We start from the raw sequence: 23,096 nt of genomic DNA, 5'->3' as shown, positions 1-23,096 counted from the left end.
TTAATTGAAACTAGATAAAAGGAAAAGCCCAGCTCCCCGGTCACACTGACCATATTTCAAGTGCTCAATAGCCACACGTCACATCAAATGGCACAGAAATAGAACATTTCCACCATCGCAGGAAGTTCTGCTGGATGGCACTGGGCCCTGGGACCCAGGCCTCGGCTTGGTGCCTCCGCACTCACCGCTGCCCTCACTGGCCTGTCCCCACTGCTCCCCACAAGGCCTCACTTCCCATCAGCTATCGGGAGCCAGTGCTTGCCATTCTCAGCCTGTCGGTCGTCTTGGCCTCACCGCCCCCCCCTCCCCCCATCTGACTCCTACTCGCCTTCCCATTTACTGATTCCCGTGACCGTCACCTGCTGAGTGCCCATGGGCCGCAGGGCACAGTGCGGGGCAGGCAGGGCCCAGGCCGCATGCGTCCCCAAATGAAGCGCCCAACGCTCGGCCCCAGGTCAGCCTGCCCAGGCTGAGTGGCTGCCCGCTGCATTGCCTGAGTGATGTTTAAGCCGGGCTCGAAGGATGGGTGTGCACACGCCCTCAATAAATATTGTCTGATTGATTAAACATCCATGCTGGTGGGGAACAGAGACCAGAAGAGACCAGGAGAGAGTGCCAGAGCTGTGTGCTGTCTTCTACCCACAGACCACAGCACACAGGCCACTTGGCCTCAGGCCAGAGGTGGTGGGGGCCAGATGCCCGCAAGGGGCTGGTGGTCAGCTCCCACGCTGCGGGGGAGGGGAGCGGGGGAGGGTGTGGATGAGTGGCACCTCCCAAATGTTCCCTCCTCCCTTTGCCCTGTGGGGTGCTTTGGAGGGGTTGGGAGTGGTATGACAAGGCACACCCTCCTCGCCCACACACAGCCCCGTTTTCAGGCTGCCTTCCATCACTGGTGGAACCTGCGGTCAGATCCCACCGTCTCTCAGTTGTGTCGTGTCTCTGGCTGGGGAATCCAGGCCAGCAAAAAGATAACATGCTCCATTCAAGTAATACATAACTGCTCCTCTACTAAATCTCCCATCAGTAAGAGAATAATGAGCCTCTTCCCCTACGGGCTTGGTCTTTATTCCCAGGTTCCAAAAAAGAAAATTAAGCTGGTACTATTTTAAAAATCCAGTGAGAGTATGAGCCAGCTGTGACATGAAGTCGGTGCAAAGGGTGCACTCCACAGCCGTGTGAAGGACAGTTCTGGGGCCTGGGGGCGGTCACTTGCTTCCCTGCCTGAGATGGGCTTCCATTGAGCGGAATTGCCCTGGGCAAGTGAGCACTGGCTTCCCCGGTGGTCACGGCTGCCTCACGCTTCCCGCAGTCTAGTATTGTGTCTGAGTGTCCAACAAACCAAGTCTAGCTCTGGGCCTCCCTCAGAGCAGAAGTGACAAAAGTCCAGGCCTTCAGTTGGCACATACAATCCCCTCAATCCTGTCTCAGGCACTCCATGCATTCCTTTTGCACACATGTATCCCAGATTAGAGCACACAGGGGGAAGGGGATGGTTCAGGGGATGGCCCACGGGGCACAGACTTTGGGGCCGTTCAGATGCAACCTTAGACTTGTCACTAACCTTCTCTGAGGGCATTTCCTCATCTGTGAAACAGTGGTAACAGGCGGACGCATGCCACCGCAGGGAGGATCAAGGCAGACGATTCATCAAAGTGCTTTGCACAGAACACGGTTCAGAGCAGGCAGTAACCACAGTCCTGACCCACATGCCTGGATCCGTAGAGGGTGCCAGCACCCATCCGTGATACAAGCCAAAACCCAGAATCATCCTCCACCCTCCCTCTCCCTCATTCCCACCCAAATAATCCATCTCCAAAGACTTTAAATCTCGACTGTCAACTGCCCTCTATCACCCTCCCTGATCCATGCTGCCACCTCGAGGGCCCGGCCTGCACTGGGGCCCCCCAGTCGGTCTCCTCATCCCCACTTTGGCCAGCCTCCAGCTGGTTCCCGATATGGCAGCCAGAGTGATCTTTTCAAGATGCAAATCTAATCATGTTATTTCTCCCATCCCTACCAGCATAAAAGCTTTCAAAGGCTTCCTGTGGCTCTCTGGGTGAAAACAGCCCCTTTCGCATGGTGTGAGGCCCGCTCAGGCTAGACTCTCCCTCCTTGCCAGCCCCTCCCCCGGCCCCGGTGCTGCGAGCCCCAGCCACGTGGGCCTGTCTTCAGTCTCTGGTCCTCACTGTTTTTCCTGCCACAGGACCTTGGCATGTGTTGCTCTCTCTGTCTGGGATGCACTTGGCCACACTCCCTCTTCGTTACCTTTCAGACCTCTGCAAAAGCACCACTTCTTCAAGGAAGCCCTCCCTGACTTCCTCCCTGGTTGGAGCTTCCATAATGAGCTCTTGCCTTTTGTCCTCAGCTGCTGGGAATTTTAGCCTCATTTACGTAGCTCTATGACTACCACCACTTCCTCTCCCAGCTGTCAGCTCCCCGAGGGCAGAGACCAGGTCTGTTCTGTTCACCTTCCTACTCCCATTGCCTGCCTGGCACAGTGAACGTTTGCAGAATAAATGAATGAACAAACAGCAGCTACTTGTACTATTGCAGTTGAGAAGGCAAGATGTGGTCCCTCCTAGCATGTGCCAGTTACCGAGGAGACGACACAGAGAGACAGGAAACATCCACGTGGCAGCACAGGGGAGGTGGTGGGAGAGCCTGCGCTCGGGGAGGGCGTCCAGGAGTGGCCGGGCTGCGGGCCGGGCAGGCCTCACTCTCAGAGTACGTGTGTGACCCAGGCTGGCCCGAACCCCAGGGAAAGGGCTCTGAGCATCCCATGTTAAGGTCCACACCCCACAGGACCCCTCCTGGCCTGTCCTCCACCCTGGGGTGCACCCGGCAGGGCCGGAGAGGTCATGTGGGTGCGACCCTTAACAACGGATGCTCAGTGCCCTTTCCTTTCCTAGGGATGCAGCCTCATCCCAATGTCTGAGGGGCGCCCTCCTCAACGTCCTCATAACCCTGACCCCTTGGGTGACCCCTGGGCTCCCTGGACCGCCGCCGCCACTGCCAGGGAACACCTTCACCTTCCCACAGGAAGTGCAAGGGGACCTTCGAGGCGAGGTGCACCTGCGCTCGGGCCCTGGCTCCCAGGTGGGCCTGCACAGCCTCCCTGTGATCCCTGCCCGCCTCACGCAGAACCCCCAGCTCCACGGGGGTTCCCAAACTGATCTGATCAGAGGAAGGGAGGGGGTGCGGGGCCGGGAACAAGGCTGCTCGGCACGCAGACACCAACGCCTCCCTGGGAACATTCAGTAACCGGGAACAGCTCGCACCCTCGACAGGCCCCGAGGGTCCGCGGGATTATCATCCATCACACAGACAGAGAGGTTGGCGACGCTCAGTCAACCAAAATAAGATGAAACTGCGCTCGAGTGTTCCGTACAGGGAGGCCAGGAAACGCACGCTGCGCGGCAGAAGTGAATACTGAAGACGGTTAATTTAAAAATATTTGATGCTTTAATTCAACTAACGTGTCGTCGGTACTGGTGCGAAGCTTTGTTCTGGGAGCGAGGAGGATGAGCGAGGCACAGCCCACTGTCCTCCAGTGTCCCAGGGGGTGGAGGAGTTTGTGAACTGGCAAGACTCGTGTGGAAAAGGACTTTCCCAGGAGTTCCAGCCAACCGACGATGACAGTGCGCGGGCCTCTCTGTGAACGACGCTGCACATGGTGTGCACAGACCCCCAAGGGCGGGCAGAAATGGCTACATACGAACGACAGCAGCACACGCACGAAGCAAGTGAAGATGGGACCCCGCACGTATGCGTTCCATGTCGCACGGTGTGTTCTCGTTGCCAGAAAGCAAACCTTCAACAAGGAAGCATCCGATTGTGTTTTAGGGAAAACGACGCAGCAATACAGGCTTCTAGAAGCGGCACCGCCCTGCGAGCAGGCCCTTCTCTCCGGCACATGGCGCTGCTCCGGGACCACCCGCGAACCCCTGGCCTGTGAGCCCCCCGCCCCCAGCAGCCTCTCCCGGAGGAAAGGAGGCAGGAAGCGGTGCAGATTTCAGGACGAGCTTCCAAGCAACTCCTCCCTCCACCTGCCACTCACTAGGCAGCCACGTGGCCGTGCCCTGGGTGGAGGGGGGGGGGGTTACAAAGGGAACAGAAGCAGCTCTTGATTGTGACCATTCGCAAGCGCATAATAAGAGATCACGCCTCACGTGGGCCTTGGATCATGTCTGCACTCGTGCCCCACTGCGCGTGTCTGACGGGGGATGGGGCACTTCAGGCAGGAAGGGACCGCCAGGCTGGCTGGGGTTGGGGGCGATGGCTGCTCACCTGCCCCCTCCACTGGGCCCACCCACCGGCCCCCGTTAACTCTCCCAGGTCCTGGTGATCCTCGCATCACCTCTGAGACCAGGAACTGTGTGCCCGTTTTTTTTGCCTCTTTTCCCGAGATCACGGGAAACAAAGGCGGGTTGAGCCGCCTCGATGGGGCCCAAGGGGCATGCAGTGTGGGTGACGGGGGCTCAGTGGAGGCAGCTACGGTTTCAAACAACAGCTGGGCCAGGGAGTGGAGAAGGTTCTTCAATCCAAAGCTGAGAGGAAAAAAATTGTAAAAAAATTGCCAAGCTAATACTGTCTGAGCAAAGGGGGACCACAGGAGCCCTGGTACTCGGTCTCGACGAATTCACTCACTCAGGCAACGGCATTTGAGGATGGCACGCTGGGCGCCTGGGATGTGCTCGGTGTGGGGTGTCAAGACGTGCCCATGACACAGCCCCCGGGACGAGGTTCACAGCGCGGGCGTGCGTGCAAGAGCACCAACTGTGACTAGGCGCTGACGCAGGACCGTGCGCACATGGAATTATGCCCATAAACACGGAGGGACAAAGGGCCGCGGGATGCAGCCAGGGAGGTCCCGGAGCCAGCCTGTCTCAGGCAAGGCCAGATGTGCCCCAGAGGCCGGGGGAGCCCCTCAAGTGCGTGCGTCTGTGAATGCCGCACACAGCGGCTCCGTCTGGGGGTCCTCTCCTCTGAGGCGGTGGCAGACCCTCGGGGCCCGGGGATGATGGGACGCGTGTAGTGGGAAAGCACGTTCACTATCATATTCACTTTTTTCAAACATAGGGTAGTATTTGGAAACGTCAAATCGTGTTATAGAAGAACGTTAGAGGCCCGGCCGGTGTGGGTGGTGGTTGAGCATCGACCCACGCACCAGGAGTCAGGGCTGGACTCCCGGTCAGCACGCATGCCTGGGTTGTGGGTTCACCTGGAGGGGGCGGGCAGGAGGCAGCTGGTTGATGATTCTCTCTCATCATTGATGTCTCCCTCTCCCTGTCCCTCTCTCTGAAAGCAATAAAATCATTTTTTTAAATAAAAAGAATGTGGAAAGTTTCCTTATTAATCCAATGGGAGCCTGGGTTTCAAAAGGTGAAAGTCTGAACAGAGGAAGCGCCCCACGGCTCCCGGTCAGGAGCCGCGTGGGGACTCCCCAGGGTTATGTGAGTAGAGATCAACGTGCATTAGAACTGGCCACTCCTCTGAGAAGGGGCCTCGCAGGGGTTCCTGAACATGTGCCTCCTAACATCTCCCAGCAGGGTGTGCACCTCGGGCCCTTCCCTGGCCCCGTGCCCACCTGCTCCGGAGGAAGAATAGGTGGTAGACGGAGTCCAACACAATCAAGGGTGCATGACCCTCGTCCAGCTTCCATAAGCCCTGAACACGGCCTGCTCCGCCCTCGGGGCTCCCTCTGCTGGGGCTAGACCCCTGGAACCCTCCTTACTAGCAGCGCCTTCCAGCCCTAAAGGAAGAAGCCCCTGACTTCTGTGCCGCCCGCTGGCCTGGGCTCCTGGAAGTGACGGGGCCCTCGCTGGGCATGTCCCCCAGACTTCCAGCCGCAGGCCCACGTGGCCCCATCAGGATCACTGAGGGATGACACTCACTCGGACCAGCGGTCTCCCAGGGTGGCCAGGTCACAGGGCGGCCTGCCACTCTCCACCTCTGCTCCGGCTGGGTGGGGGTCGGGGCAGGGAAGGCCTGGGAGGTGAAGGAGGCGGCTTACACCCATCTTGCTCCTCGCTGCACGGTCGCTTAGAGTTACAGCTCATAACAACGATAACAGCTGCCATTTATTGGGCACTTCGGCCATGCCTGGCACCAACTCAGGGCTCAACACACATTATCATGAGCACATTCAATCTCATTTACATTCACAATGGCCCCTCAAGGAAGGGTTTATGACCTGAATGTCGTGGATGAGGCTCACGGAGGCTCCGAGATGCTGGGTGGCTCGGCTAAGTTCACGTAACGAGGAGGTGGCAGAGCCAGGATGCAGACCCAGGTCCATAACCATAAACACAAGGGCTTATTATATAACCCGCTGCGGGCTGTGCTGGGTTCGGCAGGCGTGCCTGACACGGATTATTCACTTAATAAGGCGAGACAGGGAGGACAGCTTAGGTCATTTGTCCCGGGTCGCACAAGGGCAGCCAGTGGAGGGCAGGCTGGGGTCCAAGTCCCGATCTGACCTCTCACCCACACTCGCTGTGACCCCGGACACTAGCCGAGGAGGGGCCCAGGAAACGATGCTGGCCTGAAGATAAACCGCAGCTCACTTTCCGAGACCGACACCGGCCATACCCGGACCGCGAACGCAGGGAACTGATGGCCAGGCAAAGTGCTGCCGCCTCCCCAGCCCGGCCCTGGTTGCATAACTCACCTCTGCTTCCCGGAGGCCCTGGGGCCGGGGCTCCCACCGAGGGTTTGCCACCGCGTCCCCTGGCCCAGCCTCTGTTAAAGGAGCCGGCTTCTCAGAGTGACAGCCCGGAAGAGGCTCGAGCCAGTGGTCGGCAAACTCATTAGTCAACAGAGCCAAATATCAACAGTACAATGACTGAAATTTCTTTTGAGAGCCAAATTTTTTAAACTTAAACTAAATAGGTAGGTACATTGTTATTAACTTAATTAGGGTCCTCCTAAGGCTTAGGAAGAGCCACACTCAAGGGGCCAAAGAGCCGCATGTGGCTCGTGAGCCGCAGTTTGCTGACCACGGGGCTAGACCATGTGGGGTTGTTTCATCCTCACGTCCAGAGTCCTGATAATGCCCGCCCCTCTCAGCAGCCCCTGAGCTCATGGCTGCAGGTGCGGCTGGCTCCCGGGGCTGCCACGAAGCCCCAGCGTGGAGGGAGGGCGCTGGCTGCGGTCAGCACTGGCCATGCGAGGACCCCTGGCCAGCTATGCCGCGAAGACGCTAGCTCTGAAATGCGACAGTCCCAGGGCGTGTGCCCAGCGTCTCCACCTGACCTCAAAGACACTGACATCTCAGCCCTGCTTGTCGGAAGGCGAGGCAGGAGCCTCAGTTATCCTTCTGCCACCCCTCCCCCTAGAGCAGTGATTCTCAACCTTCTGGCCCTTTAAATATAGTTCCTCATGTTGTGACCCAACCATAAAATTATTTTCGTTGCTACTTCATAACTGTCATGTTTCTATTGTTATGAATCGTCATGTAAATATCTGAAAGGGTCGTTCCACTGCCAAAGGGGTCGCGACCCACAGGTTGAGAACCGCTGTCCTAGAGTCTGGTGGGCAGCACCTTCACTGCAGGTCAGGGCCGATGATGCCAAGAGCATCCAGAAAACAGTTCCCACGGCCCTGCTGCTGCCAGGCCCCGGACTAGGCGAGAGCACGGGAAGGCTCACGGGCTGAGGGGCAGAAAGACAAGAACACAGATGCACACGGAAGTCGTTGGCCCCCACCTCACTCTGCAGCCTCGCCAAGCCCATCGCACCCTCCGAGCGTCACTGTCTGCTCCCAGCACTCCCGGGATTTCCATGCCCCCATGCCTTTGCCCGGGCTGTGCCGCATGGCTAGTGAGCTTCTATGCCTCCCTCAGGAATAGCAAATGTGTTCTCCTCCGTGACTCCCTCCTTGACGCCCACTCCACCCCAAGCGCTAGTCACTCCCTCCTGCGAGCTCCCACAGTGAGCGTCCAGAGGGGAGTGCCGATTGCATCCTACTGACTGTCTCTCCAGTGACTGCACAGACCCCGCGGGCCCAGGTCAAGAGACCCTCCCACCCCCCAGCTCAGCTCCCGCCAACTCAGCTGGGGACACGTCAGCCCTTCAGCCCCCGGCAGCTGCTCCAGAGGCCAGCGCTGTCTTCTCTGCTTCCAGGGTCATCCTAACTCTCGGGAGGTCGGTGTATGTGAAAATGCCCTCTCCCTTCCCCACGCCCGCTCCAGGGCCTGGGACACAGTCAATTATCCCCAAAGCTGGTGAATACCTGTCGTTGGAACTGATTTTTTTATTTGAAAAACACAGCAGCCTAGACCAACACCCTCAGGCTCCTGAACATTCCAGCGGCAGGAGCACTAACGAGCAATTAGGGACCCGGATGATGTGTCCGCCGACTCCAAGAAGAGCAGTGATGCTCGGGCAGGTGCGGTCAGGCCCGACCCCCAGGCCCCGGGGCTCCCAGCCCGGGAGGTTCATTTACTCAGAAGTCAGCAGCCTGTGCCCAGGGAACGGACTGGGGGCCCTGGACACCGTGTGGAGGCGGTCTGACTTCATTCTGCGGGCAGTAGGGAGCCGCTGAAGACTTCAGGGGGTGGGCAGAGCGCACTGATCAAGCCGCACGTGGGCAAGAGGAACAAGCAGAAGCGCAGGGAACGAGCTGGGAGGCTCATGAGACCCCCTCCGCCCCCCGCGGGCAGCCGGGAGCTGGTGGGGAGGCCGTGCGGTGGCCCCGGGCGCTCAGGCCTCACTCCCTCCCTGGAGGCCGGAGTCCACGCCTGTCTGGCCTGGAAACTCGGCACAGCAGAGGTGCTTCCGGGGCAGAGGGGTCTCTGGCAGGCCCGGCAGAGCGTAATCCCGCCCAGCCTCAGTTTCTCCATCTGTCACCTGGGAGGGCCCCCCCCTCCAGAAGGCAGATGACAAGGGCGAGGAAAGATCCCCCAAAGGCCGGATTCTTTCTTGGTTTGGAGGCCGGGGCTACAGGCAGCCTCTGAAGAGCAGCTGGCTCCCCCCTCCCTGCTCCCTCCCAGCTGCCCAGCAGCAGGAGAGGCACCTGCTGCCCACCCTCCAGCCTCGGGGGACAGAGGGCAGGCGCCATCTACCCCAAGTTAAGGCCAGCAGACAGCAAGGGGCCGCGTGGGAAAGGCTGCAGCCGGAGAGCGATGACGAACGGCAGGCCCTCCGAGGTGTGGCAGCTGGCCGGGCGCAGCAGTGAGGCGAGGCGAGGCCCGCGTGAGTAGCGCCTGGCCACACCGCGGACTGGAAACGTCATTATCTGTTATTTACCACAACAGAGGACAAGAGGCTGCACAAAATTACCGTTCCTGGTAACAGCTGCTAAACGGATTTGCCAACACTGCTTCCTGCTGCCTGCGTTCTCTCGAATGTACAATGACCAGACCCAGGGGAAAGGGCCGCAAAGCTCCAGTGGCAAGGGGCCCAAGGGGGAGGCAGACAGCTGTCGCAGGAGGGAGCCCAACCTGACCCCAACCCCGACCCCAACCCAGGCCTAGAGACGGTTTTGCTCACTCATGAGGGGCCGGCCAGCCTCCCAGTGACTCTCATCCATGACTCAGCAAACTCAAACCCCTTGCAAACCCCCAGATGTGTCCAGGCTCCGCCCAGCATCCCGGGGGATGTGACAAACCTCTGTGGGGAGGTTTGCTCCAGGGGTGGCCAGGGGGCCTATGATCCCTTCTCCAGTGTTAGAGGCACTTAGTCAATGGCCTTGGCAACCAATTGGCAAGCTGGCACCTAATATCACCTTCCTTTGGGGGGTCTGTGTCTCCTATGAGTCTTCAGCTCTTTTACCCCCCAAAGAGTGAGCAAAGTTCTGAATTGAGATGTGAGGCCCTGGCTATGCCACCAGGAGCAAGTCATCTCTCAGAGCCTCAGTTTCTCCACCTGGGAAATGGGTTTAATCACTGTCTATTGCCTCCCTACCTCCTGGGGGCTATAATGGGTATACGGCATCCCAGAAACAGCGGAGACAGGGGGCGTCTCAGAGGCACAAGCTGACCCCCACACTGGCGTCCCCCTGCTAAGAGGACAGGAACTCAACCCCAGCCTGAGACAGAGAGATCTGGAAAGCAAACCTGCCATTGCTTTAAAGTAACAGCACACCAAGCTCCGTCTACTGCCCCAGAACCTGCTCCTCGGGCCTGCACTGGCCCCCGCAGGTCAGGGAGCGGCCGCGGCCACAGCTGTGAGCTAAAGCTTATGCGTCTGTGCCTCTGGAGTACAGGCTGGTTGACTGTTTTAGAGCCTCCAATAGGCTCTCTCGCCCACCACGCAGTCCCCATCCAGGTCTGCCTCTGGACCTGACCTCCCCAGAGACCCACTTGCTTCCGAATAGAACCCTTTTTCCGATGGCTCTGCTGCATATACGACACGCCTTAGCCAGGCACCAGGGCCCTTTACAAGTCTCACTTCATTCACTCCACCCTCCTCGGCCCACCTCCCTCTCCCTGCCGACTCCCCACATCCCCAAACCATTCGCTATGCCAAATGCACGGCCCCCACCCCCCGCCCCAGGCCCTGCACTCCACTGTCCCCCTGCCTCTACAGAGCTGTGCCTCCTCCGGCACTGCCCTCCCCAGGCACCTGCGTCTCCACCCTCCAGGCGCCCCACCCCCCCTCACAGAGCTCTCCGGCGCCCTCTGCCTGGGGCCACTCCAGGCCCTGCTGCTACAGCACTCCTCCCGCTGCACTACACTCTCTGTCACAGCGGGGAGCTCCTGGCGGGCAGGGCGTGGCACACAGGCAGGCTAAGTGGACAGGGTCTCCGGAGACGCCAATGTGGTTAACCTAGTTCAGTGGTTCTCAACCTTCTGGACCTTTAAATACAGTTCCTCATGTTGTGACCCAACCATAAAATTATTTTCGTTGCTACTTCATAACTGTAATGTTGCTACTGTTATGAACCGTAATGTAAATATCTGATATGCAGGATGGTCTTAGGCGACCCCTGTGAAAGGGTCGTTCGACCGCCAACGGGGTCGCGACCCACAAGTTGAGAACCGCTGACCTAGTTATTCCTAACAGAAAGGAGCAAAGGGAAGGCCAAACCTTACAGGCATGTCACTGGGCAGCTCTGCCGGGAAGCTGCAGCCTTACACTCCCCAGGGGGCCTCCCGGCTACTCCCCGCAGATAGCTGGGGAGGGGGCTGGACAGGTGGGAGACAGACACCCAGTAAAGTTGGGGTGACATAGGGAAGGCGCTTACTGTCCGTCACACCCGAGAACAGGTTATCGGCCGGAATGGGCGTGGCCACTGCAGGGGGGCAAAATTTGGAATATTTAATTCCCTAAACCAGGGGTGGGGACATCTGGCCCAGGGAATCATTTGGTCGGTCCCTGCCAAGGCATTAGGGGTGAGTTAATTAAATGTCTGACCCAGTGTAGCAGGCTACTTTTTAAGCTGATAATTTTGTATGGCCCGCGAATGGTGCTGCAAATGTCCACAAGGCCCTCAGCAGAAACGAGGTGCCCCACCCCTACCACGAAGGCGTGCGCTCTCACGCTCTCACGCTCTCGGTTCCTCCTGATCGACTCCTGGCTTGTGGGGCTCTCACACACCTGCTCCGCTACATTCGCCCACACGGCCCACAGCCATGGGGGCCCCCCCACACACAATGACTAATGGACCTTTAAGCTGATAATTTTGTATGGCCCGCGAATGGTGCTGCAAATGTCCACAAGGCCCTCAGCAGAAACGAGGTGCCCCACCCCTACCACGAAGGCGTGCGCTCTCACGCTCTCACGCTCTCACGCTCTCGGTTCCTCCTGATCGACTCCTGGCTTGTGGGGCTCTCACACTCCTGCTCCCCTACATTCGCCCACACGGCCCACAGCCATGGGGCCTCCCCACACACAATGACTAATGGACTGGAACTAGCCTGATGCTGCAACGCTGGGGACTGATTTTGCTTTGAGCTTTACTGAAGGGATGCAATTCCTTGGAAATAACGCTTTCTGCCATATCTCATCCTCCATGGGGGCCTCTGGAAATCCTTACTCCAGTGGTACCCCAAGAACCCCACTCCCACTCACAATGGGGAAAGACCACCCACACTTTTCTCTGGTATCACAGGTTCTAATTGAATGGCCATAAGGCTGGTCTCCCGGAAGCTCTGGGATTTGCCACCCGAGGGTCTCCAGGTTCCCCAAGCCCACGCTGCTCTAGGCAGCTCTTCATCTGCCCTTGACCTTGAGCTGAAGGTCACTGGCACAGCAAGGTGAGCAGACTGGCCTCAGGACAGCTCCAAGTGGCAAGAAAGAAACTCCTCTGGGGGAAGAAAGACCCACCGCAGGCACCAGAGCAGCAAGAAAGAAGCAGGTTAACGGAGACGTTCTGACCGCCAGGTCCTGAGCAGGCACGCGTTCCACGGGGCTGTGCGGTGTCTGCTCCCACCCTCCGATCCCGCACCGGCAGCCAGGCCCAATCTTGCCAAGCAGCCCGGGGTGACACGGCAGCCAGCGCAGGCCCTCAGGGCAGGCGGAGTAAGTGACTTTTTCCGGGAATTTAGGAAACATCAGTAGCTGAATGAAAAAAATCCATCTTGGTAATGAGGCCCAAGCTCACGTCTGCTACATCTGAATTAGGTGGAGGAGGACAGGGGCACGGCGAGGCCAGTCTGGAGGCGGCTCGGATGCAGCGACTATTGCTCAGGGCGGCCGCTGGTCAGCGGGGGACATGGATGGGGTTGGTCGCGCCCCCATTCAGGAGGGAGAGAGACCCTCCAACAAGCTGAACCTCCTAACCTTGTGCACTGTTGGTGGGAATATAAAATGGTGCGGCCGTCACGGGAAGCAGGATGGCAACTCCTCCAACAGCGAAACAGAACGACCATGTGCTCCAGCAGTTGCTTCTGGGGACAAGCCCAAAAGACTCAAAAGCAGGGACTCCAGGGGAGTTTGCACACACGTTCCTGGGAGCACCATTCACAACAGCTGAGAGGCAGAAGCAAACCCAGAGTCCATTGTCGGAGGAGCGGGTCAGCGCCATGTGACATCTACATACAGTGGAATATTTGCCTTAAAAAAAGGGGCCTTCTGACACCTGCTACCACCTGGATGGGCCCTGACGACAATACGTTAAGTGAAACAAGCCGGTCACAGAAAGACAAGTACTGTAGGACTCCGCTGTATATGAGGTCCCTAAGGTGGGCAAATGCGTAGCAACAGAAAGTAGGAGGGTGGATGCCAGGGGCTGGGGAGGGGGGGATGGGGAGTTAATATTTACTGGGGACAGAGTTTCAGTTTTGCAACATGAGCTAGTTCTGGAGGGGATGGTGGTGGTGATAGCGCAACATGAACGTACGTCATGCCCCTAAACCGTACGTACACTTAAAAATGGTTTAAAAAGTAAATTGTATGTTATGTATATTTACCACAAGTTAAAAATAATTTTTAAAATGGCCTCCTCCTATTTCAGGGACTCGAGTGAATCCAGGGAGCAGGGTGGGGGGCAGGGGGCAGCCCCCATCCCACAGACTCCGCAAGGGCCAGGCCTCAAAGCTTTGAAGGGTCACCTGTGGGGCCTCCCCCTCCCCGGGCCCCCCCGGCGCTCTTTCTGTTCTCACTCACACCCCGTTCTCACCAACCCCGCACCTCGTCCACGCTGCTCCCTCTGCTCAGAACCCTTTCTGCCAGATCTGACTTTTTCTTGTTATGGTCTCAGCTCAAATGTCACCTCCTCATCTGAGGCCCTCGCTATACATGCAAAATAACTGCCTCCCACGCCCGCCCCGCTGGCTCTTACAGTGCCCGCCCGCCCTCCCTCCCTCCCCGCTTTGTGAGTTTTTGCCACTTTCTGGAATGACTGTATTTATTTGTTCTTGTCCGTATCGCCTTTTCTTAGCTTATAATGCCATGGGGTTGATGCAGCAGAGCAGTTATTCATAAAAATGCTCGGAACCAGACTGCTTGGGTTCAAATACTGGCTCCACAACTAACTAGCTGAGTCACCTTGGGCGAGATTCTTAACCACTCTGTGCCTCAGTTTACACATCTGTAAAGGGGGAATGATAACAGTGCAAACCCCATAGGGTTGCTAGGAGGACTGAAGGAGTTAACATGTGACGGGCCCTTAGAGCCGCATCTAGCAGAGTGAGTAAGAGAAGTACTGGCTCTTATGATTACGAGGGCGAGGCCGCCTCCCACCTTGTTCATCACAGTACCTCCAGGGCCTGGCATATCGTCAGTACCCGATAAAACGCTGTAGCATGAAATGAATGAAAAATTCTGCAGAGACAAGCCCTTCATGAAGTTAAGTTTCATTTGCACGGATGGGCCTAGGGAGCTGAGTTGGCTCCGAAGGAAGGAAAAGTCTCCCCAAAGGGCTGCCCAGGCTCCCACCGCCCAGGCCCTGAGGTGGGCCCAGCCAGCCCCAGTGTTTAGCTGTTGGAGTGGGAACAACCTGAGACCATCAGGCTGCTTCTGAAAGTCCAGGGAAAGACATTTTCACCCCCAGTGGTGGGGAGGGCAGCCAGCCCACCATGGCCAGCACTGGACAGAGTGTGGGGGAAGGGCGGCCTCTGACAGGGCCTTCTGGGTGCTCCTGGGATCCTCAAAGGCATCACCCATGCTGATATGGGCACCCACGCCTTGGCCCTTAAAGCGACTTCTCCTGTGTTCGTTTCTCTCTGTCTCTTACCATTGTACTTCTCCCATTTAAATCTGAAATCAGTGCAGAATCGATGTGGTATGTGGTGTGAGGTAAAGGTCAGGATACATTTCTTCCATACGGATATCAAATGACCTCGCGTTATTTATCCAAAAGACCATTCTGTACCCACCTCATACCAATGCTCCCTCTGCCATAAATTGGCCTTACTGTCTCTCGTTTTTGTCTTAGGTGTATAGAAATACCGATTTTCTTGTACACTGAAGTTGCATACAACGGCCTTGCTAAAGGCACCTACTAATGCTAGCCATTTGCATTTAGGTTCTTTCAGATTTTCTAGTTATATAATCATGTTATTCGTGAATAATGACAGTTATTTGTTTTTGTTAATCCTCACTCGAGGGCATTTTCCCCATTGATTATTAGAGTGAGGGAGGGAGGGAGAGAGACACATTGATGTGAGAGATGCATCGATTGGTTGCCTCCCACATGGCCCCAACTGGGGTTGGGGATTGAACCTGTAACCCAGGTACCATGCCCTTGACCTGGAATCAAATCTGAGACCCTCTGTGCACGGGCCGGCCCTCTAACCACGGAGACACACGTAAGGACAGTTTAGCTCTTCTTTTCTGATCCTTATGCCACACGTTTCTTTTTCTTGCCTGATTGCACTGGCTGGGCCTCCAGTACAACACTGGGTAGAAGTGGCGATAAAGATACAAAGAACTTGTCTTATGGGGACTGGGCCTGCAACCCGGCATGTGCCCTGACCGAGAATCGAACCGTGACCTCCCTGTTCACAGGCAGACGCTCAACCCCTGAGCCACGCCGGCTGAGCTCCCCTGTGTTCTTTGAGAAGATATCCCCGCTTCTCCCAGGAAGGAAAAGCACACCGGGTGAGGAATGGAGGGGCAGCACAGGAAGCGCCCCTGGGGGACCCCGCACCCCACTGCCCAGCCAGGTGACCCAGGAGGCCACATGGCGCCGACTGCGCCCATTTTCCACCTGTGACTGGGAAACAGCCTCACCCCCAGTCCCGACAGCTCTGTGCTGAGGAGCAAATGGGGTGACATTGGTGAAAGCGCTTGGTAGACTCTAAAGCAGCGGTTCTCAACCTGTGGGTCGTGACCCCTTTGGGGGTCAAACGACCCTTTCACAGGGGTCGCCTACGACCACTGGAAAACACATATTGAATATATCATTACATATTGTTTTTGTGATTAATCACTATGCTTTAATTATGTTCAATGAAAATACATCCTGCATATCAGATATTTACATGACGATTCATAACAGTAGCAACATTCGTTATGAAGTAGCAACGACAGATATTTACATGACGATTCATAATAGTAGCAACATTACAGTTATGAAGTAGCAACGAAGATAATTTTATGGTTGGGGGGTCACCACCACATGAGGAACCGTATTAAAGGGCCTCGGTGTTAGGAAGGGTGATAACCACTGCTCTAACACACACAGTGACACCATGGCCTCGGTGCTCGTTGGCAAGGCCAGCACAGCCGGAGGGGAGGGGGCGTGCGAGTGGGGGGATGCGGGTTGTGTGTGGCGGGTGTGGGAGGTGTGGTGTGGTATGTGAAGGTGGGGTGCAGTGTGTGGGGAGTGGGGGTTGTGTGGTGCGTGGGCGGGTGTGGGGAGGGCAAGGGGAGGCCGAGAAGCAGAGGGAAGGCCGGCCACTCCAGGTCCTTCCCCGCCACCCTGAGCCAGGCCTGGTGCAGGGACCTCAGAGCAGGCGTTTTCAAACTAAGGAGAATCGGGATCCCCTGGATCTTGTTAAACACAGATCCGCTCCCACCCCCAGCTTCTGGTCTGTAGGTGCAATGCGAGTCACCACAGCATGAGGAACTGTACTAAAGGGCCGCTGTGTTAGGAAGGGTGAGAACCGCTGCTCTAACACACAGTTAAACACAGATCCGCTCCCACCCCCAGCTTCTGGTCTGTAGGTGCAATGCACTGAATGGGTGGGGCCCCCTTGATGGGATTAGTGGCCCTCAGGTTACTGCTGGGCTCTCGGCTGGGCCCCCTCCCATACCTCCTCAGAGCCTCGAGCAGGCTGTGGGGCCCGGGTCAGGTTCTGGCTGGCGCCTTCCATCCAGCACCTCCCCATCCTGGGCAGGGACGCCCACCCCTCGCGCAGCTGCATTTCTCTACGGACCAGCTTAGAGCAGAGTGCGATGCTGCCTCGTCCTCTCTGATGGGGACTCGCACACGTCGCTGAGACCGCCGCTTCTTGGGCAGCCTCCTCGGCACCCTCGCCCTGAGACACATTTTGTCTGAAGCCAGAAAAAAAATCCCATTGCTTCCCTTGCACGGTGATAGCACCATCCAGGGCCTGGGCGGGCTTTCCTGCAGCCCGGCCCCGCCTCCCATCGCTGGTGAAACCCGGCTCCACTCGCAATTACACCGCAAGCTGGCTGCCTCAGATCCTGAGCAATTAGGAGCGCCAGGCCTCTCTAATTAACCAGCGGTCCCTCTCCCGCCCCACCACAGCCCTCCCTAACGAGGGCGGGCAGCCTGGGCGTGCGGGCCCAATTACTGAGGGGCGGCTGCCACAGGTGCCCGCCTCAAGGGTTCCACCCGCACGCTCCTTAGCTTGTGGCTGCTGAAACCCGTTAGCTTGTGGCTGCTGAAACCCGCCAGGGTTCCTGCAGGAGACGCCTCCGTGTGGCCAGGAGCCCCTGCAGACCTGCCCCCAGGCCTGGATCTGGATACTCCCCACGTCCAATCGCCCCAGCAGCGGGGGGGGGGAGGGGTTGTTAAACACAGATCCGCCCCCACCCCCAGCTTCTGGTCTGTAGGTACAATGGATACTCCCCACGTCCAATCGCCCCAGCAGCCTGCCCATGGCCACAGTCTGCCCATGGCCACACGCCTCCGGGACACACCTGCCCGCCATTGCAAAAGGGGAGGAGGTAGGAAGTGGAAGTGGAAATAAACAGAAGCACCCCAGTCACTGGCGAACCCAGAGTGGAGGGACCCGGATGCCCCCCCGCTAGGCCAGTGCCCTGTTAGAGCTCTCTCAGGCCCCCAGGGCTGCCTCTGTAACCCAGTCACATCTGTAATGAATTACCCACAGTCCCAGAGGGCAGGGTCTGTGTCTCCACACGGCATACCTGTGCCGGCACGAGGAGGAGTCCAGGACGTGTTTGTTGGCTGAGAGAATGGATGACACGGTCCTCCCCTCCCAGACGCCAGTGCCCCGATAGGGGCTAATGCTTGGCTGGGGGCTCTCCTGGTTCTCTAAGGATCCAGGCCTGGCCGGTGGCTGCAGGGTGCCTGTGTGATATCTTTGATCATCTCCCAGGGGCCCGGGCCCTGTGGACCTGCCCACTCTGCTCAATGCAGCTTGGCCCTCAGAGCTCTTCCTTCTCACAAGGCCCCTCTACCACAAAGACAGCGGTTCTCAACCTTCTGGACCTTTAAATACAGTTCCTTGTGTTGTGACCCAACCATAACATTATTTTCGTTGCTACTTCATAACTGTCAGGTTGCTACTGTTATGAATCGTAATGTAAATATCTGATATGCAGGATGGTCTTAGGCGACCCCTGTGAAAGGGTCGTTCGACCGCCAAAGGGGTCGCGACCCACAGGTTGAGAACCGCTGCACAAAGGTCTCAGCTCTGCCCCATGTCTTCAAGGCCCCATGATCTCGCTTCTGTCCCTCCTCTAAGTTCCCCCTGTTCCTAAGTCAAATCTGATGTCATGTCCTGTGTTTTTTCTTCTTTCGGTCCACTTCTCCCTGCCCTCGGGCCTGCGTCCTCACGGCCCGGGGCTCGCCCAGCCCGTTTCCAGCTCCACATCTTTGCTGGGCTGCTCTCCTGAGCCCGGAATGCCCTTCACTCTACTCTCCGCCTCTCAGAAGGCTTCAGGAGCCAGCGCCTCCAGGCAGCCCGCCTGAATGCTCTTGGTCCTGGAAACCTTGGTCCCCGCTATGGTCAGAATCACTCCAGAGAATACTGTCTTCCCACTTTGACCATCAGGACTTGAGGGAAGGGATTATTATGGACACGTGTCCTTTTGGATTCCCCTAACCCAGGATTAGCCCACAGCAGGCTGAAAAGGCAGACCGATAGCATAGGAAGTGCAATCCTAGCATATGATTCGGCTTAGAGGAGAGTTGTATTTACTGAATAAAAACCAATAACGTTTATTAAGTACTTACTGTGCCATACAAGGCTTTAAGAGTTCTGCATATAATATTTAACCCGCATAACTCTAGAAGGCATGTAGTATGATAGTCCCCATTTTACAGATCAGGACGATGATAAAACACATGATTAAACAAGCGTTCTGAGGCCATGCGGCTAGTGGGAAAGCCGCATTCTCACCTGGGCCTGTGAGGCCCAGAGGTCCACTCCCCAGGGCTGGCCCCAGAAGCCAGGCCATCTGACCTTCAGGCTCCAATCCTTCCCACCACGAAGCATAGGGTACCATGTGCTTACACATGTGTACACACACACGCACACGCACACACATGCACTCCTGGGAGCTAGGATGCAAAGCCACAGAGCTGGGCCAGCACTAGAACTGGTCCAGGCTGGGCAGCCAGAGTGGCAGGGCCAGAGCAGGGCTTACCTTCCTGCAGTCTTTGCAGAACACGGACGAGCTGCCCAGGTAGCCCAGCACCTCTCCACAGAGCAGACACTGGGACAGGCCGTTCCCCATCACGTTGTGTCTCATGGTGTCCAGCCGCTCCACCAACCGCCTGCAGCATAGAACACGGTCCGATGGAAGGGACTTCCTGTCTCCCGACCAGGCCCGGACATGGCTGCCACGGGCCCGCCCTACACAAGCCTCGGGTGCTGTTCCCTCGCCCGGGTGTTGTTCCGTGGGTAGCTCTTGCATTAAACGTCTGCCCCCTAGTGGTCATTCACTTACCGGGGAATACTGACTGAGCATCCGTGAGGGGCTGGATGCCGGGAATATGGTAGCAAACAAGCCAGAGGCAGACATGGCCCCTGCTCTCACGGAACTTACGCTCAATAAAGGGCGAAAGTCCAGGCACCAGGAAACAAGCAAACTGCCTTCCGAGGGGAAAGCGCCGTGAAATAAAGTGAGTGGGCGGGAGGGAGGCTCCGAGGGCCAGGGACATGTTAGACGTGACCCGGGGAGGCCTCTCTGAGGACATCCGAGCTGAGAGCTGAAGGATGACAAGGACCGAACCACGAGCAGAGCTGGGGAGGGAAAGCCCGAGGCAGAGGGAAGCCTGGAACGTTCCGTGAGGAAGGGCCCGCACACCGGCATGATCAGAAGGCCAGGGTGGCTGTGCTCTGAGCACATGGCAGGGGGCCTGGGATGAAGGCAGGCGGGAGGGGTGAGGAAGGCGGATTACATGGTTCTGTCGGCCACAAAGCGGAGCTTGGATTATTCTCTCAGATCAATGGGAAGCTACTGAGGAGTTTTAAGCAGAGGAGTGATTTGATCCGAGTAACATTTTTAAAAGCTCACTCAGGATTACAGGGGTGTGTGTGGGGGAGGGGAGGTGGTGAGAAGCCAGCAGCCGGTGGCAGGAGTCCAGGGAAGGGGGTGGAGCCTGGGATGAGCTGTGTTTCAGAGGCAGCCTCGATGGCCTGGGGGTGAGGGGAGGAAAGAGAGACCCTTGAAGGCACAGAGGCCTTTGGTTTGAGCGACAGGGCGGATGAAGCAGAGGGGGGGGGAGAGAGAGAGAGAGAGAGAGCGCCCATCTCTGACCTCTGATGCTGAGTGCCCGGGAGCCTTCCCTGAACCCCACTGGGCCTGGGGTAGGTGCCCTCCTCGGGGTCCCCCAGCCCCCAGCCCACTGTGACCCCTGTTTCATGACAACCGGTAAGCAGTGCTGCGACCTCTGTGAAACGGGTGGCCACTGCTGCTGTGCTGGCAGCAGTATCGCCAGTGCCCAGTGGACACCCAGTGAGAGTTCTTGAGTGAATGAAGGACAGAGTGTGGCTACACTATCTCCTCTCATCGTCACACCCTCCCCACCCCGCCGTGAGGAAGATGCTATTCCCATTTTAAAGATGAGAAGACTGAGGTTCAGAGATGTGGAGTCACTTGCCAGGGTCACACAGCTCTTAAGAGGCAAAGCCTGGGTCCCCACCCAGACCCCACTCCCATGGCAACTCGATCTGCTCCCAGACTCTGCCTGGGGCCAAGGGAAAGCAGACTGGGCAGGAGGCAGCCTCTCCCCTTGCCCTCTAGCCAGCACTCCTGACCTCCACGGGGTCACGGTCCCTTACCAGGACCTGCAGGGCCTCCGGAGCATCCGCCCTGGCCTGACCCGCTTGTTCTCGGGGACCCCGTCAGTACGACCTCCTGTCTCCTCACTCTCGAAACACACGGGATGCACCCGCCTCCTCCTTCTGAGACGATGAACCTGAGGCACTGCCTTCTGGGCCATTCTGTGCCCCTGGCAAACCCGGTGCTCGCCGAGGGGCCAGACCATGGGAGCCACCCAGGGAGGCACAGGCGGCCGTCCAGAGGGAGGAGCGGGCATGTGTGCTTTCCACTGCACAGAGGCGCCCACGGGGAACACCCCCCTGCTCCCCGCAGCCCCCTCTTGGGTGTCGATCGTCAGCTAGGGGGTCTGTGAGCGCCTGCAGGGCCTGGGGCAGCACAGGGCCAGAGCCAGGTCGGGTGGGAGAAAAGCGAGACAGAGTCTGATCTAAACCCTCCTTGTGACGACAGTAAGAGGCCCGTGTGACTGAGCCATGCGCACGGAGCCGCTGGGGGAGCAGGGGTCTTTGCAGGGGTCCTTGCAGGGGTCTTTCATCGTCTGGAACGGGTGTGTCTACCGTGTCCGACTTTTTACAATGATCACACATTTAGGAGAAAAGGAGAAACAGAAGAAGCACATGGAGGTTGGAACCAAGTGAGCTCCGCGCGCTCTGCGTCTGTTCTCCCACCCGTGCTCTTCGGATTCCCCAGGACCTGCGAACGGCTTTTGGAATGAAACAAGCGAGAGAAGGCCCCACAGAGCGGGTTGAGGACCGTGAGGTCGTCCGCTCTGGAGGCCGGAGGCCGAGGCCGGGACAAGAGCTCAGCACAAGCTGGGGAGTGTCTCCTGTTGGAGTCTCAGGTGGGACCACCCAGGGTGGGCCTGCACTGAAACTCTTCGCTGCTGGGCCATGGCGGGCCTTCGGCGTGCAGAGCTGCACAGTCCCTAACACACCCCCACAGCCTGGGCCCACACAGCTGCCGCTATCCCCATCTTACAGGTGGGTATGCTGAGGCTTCGATGGGCTGGCTTACGTGTCTACACTGCAGGGTGGAAAGCCAGCCCTGGGGCGAGGGCGCCAGACTGGCCGGCCCCTGGCCTGGCACTGAGCGCCCTGCTCTCCTCCCCGTCTGCTCTGGCCCAGCCCGAGCGCCCTTACCCGATCCTCTGCTGCTCCTGGACGTCCAGCCGCTCGGCCCTCTGGATGACCTGCAGGATGGCCTCCACCTCGTCCGGGCTGAGGCCCTGGCTCTTCCTCTGCTTCTCGGTCTGGTAGGTGTGCACAGACCAGCCTGTGTGCAGCCTCGGGAGAGAACAACACAGGCCTGAGGCCACCCCGGTGCAGACCCCAACACCCCGCCATAGCCACAGGGGGAGGGGTTCAGGGAACCGGGAGCTGCCAGGCTCCGCATGCCGGCTCTGCCACCCACTCACAGAGACGGCAGCACCATCTCAGCCCCCCCCCCCCCCCCGGAGGCGGGAGCACGGAATGCGCCCACTGTACAAATGGAGAAGGCACGGCCACGGCCATGGTGTGTGAGGTTTTGAGGGAGGAGCATAGAGGATGAGCAAGAGAAGAAGAGAACCTAGATCTGCGTCATAGAAGACAGTGAGATGGCGCTTAGGAAGGGGTAGGAAAGAACTGTAATTAGGTTTAGCATGAACCTTGAGGATAAAAGGAAATTGACAAGCATTTTGAAAAGACAGGGTTCGAGGGCAGGAGGGTAATGGAGCTGCATGAGAGGAGAGGTGGCCGGGGCAGGCAAGAAGGAGAGGTGGCTGGGACCTGGCTCAGGGGCTCAGCCGTCTCCACTCCACTGGGCTGCGGTGACACCTCCTGTGGCTGGGGCTGTGGCCAGGGCCGAGGGCAAGGACTCAAACCTTTTCTGTTTTTCTGGGTGGGGAGAGGGTGGCAGCACCTGGCCCAGCCCCCCACTCCCTGCCCTGGGTCCCAGCTTCTCCGAGACATTCTGTGCCAGGTGCTGGGAACAGAGATGGACAAGATGGCAACGTCTGCGCCGTGAAGACTAGAATATGCTGGGGAGACAGACGCCCAATCAACGGCACAAACATTTATTTAATTAAAAATGACAAGAGCTATTTATTCCACGCACATTCGTTGATGCCAGGCTCATCGGTGCTGGGACCCGCTGCTGGGGGCTGCAGGTGGGTGTCAGGGGGCTGTATAGTAAGGGGAACTGAACCAGTCAGAGCAGGGAGGGCACCAGCACCGCCACCTGTCCCCGCGGGCGCAGCTCCTACCCAGCTCCCTCAGGGCCCAGGGCCAGCCT

At 58.0% G+C, this 23,096-nt stretch overlaps 1 protein-coding gene across 7 annotated transcripts in view; it reads right to left on the bottom strand.

The window, feature by feature from the left end:
• RPH3AL (rabphilin 3A-like (without C2 domains)) overlaps positions 1 to 23,096 on the bottom strand; it is a 103,321-nt gene that overhangs the window by 50,760 nt on the left and 29,465 nt on the right. For 6 of the 7 annotated variants that reach the window (XM_015566775.1, XM_015566770.1, XM_015566774.1 and 3 more), the window contains exons 3-4: positions 21,965 to 22,108; positions 19,188 to 19,317 (exon numbers count right to left, since the gene is read on the bottom strand). In XM_015566775.1, the coding sequence (XP_015422261.1) occupies positions 19,188 to 19,317; positions 21,965 to 22,108 (274 nt within the window). The remainder of the gene's footprint in view (positions 1 to 19,187; positions 19,318 to 21,964; positions 22,109 to 23,096) is intronic. The other variant, XM_015566776.1, reaches the window with a different exon arrangement.

This window comes from Myotis davidii, unplaced genomic scaffold, assembly GCF_000327345.1.
Source record: "Myotis davidii unplaced genomic scaffold, ASM32734v1 scaffold363, whole genome shotgun sequence".
In the NCBI taxonomy this organism is placed as follows: Eukaryota; Metazoa; Chordata; class Mammalia; order Chiroptera; family Vespertilionidae; genus Myotis; species Myotis davidii.
This window is presented reverse-complemented; position numbering and strand designations above follow the sequence as displayed.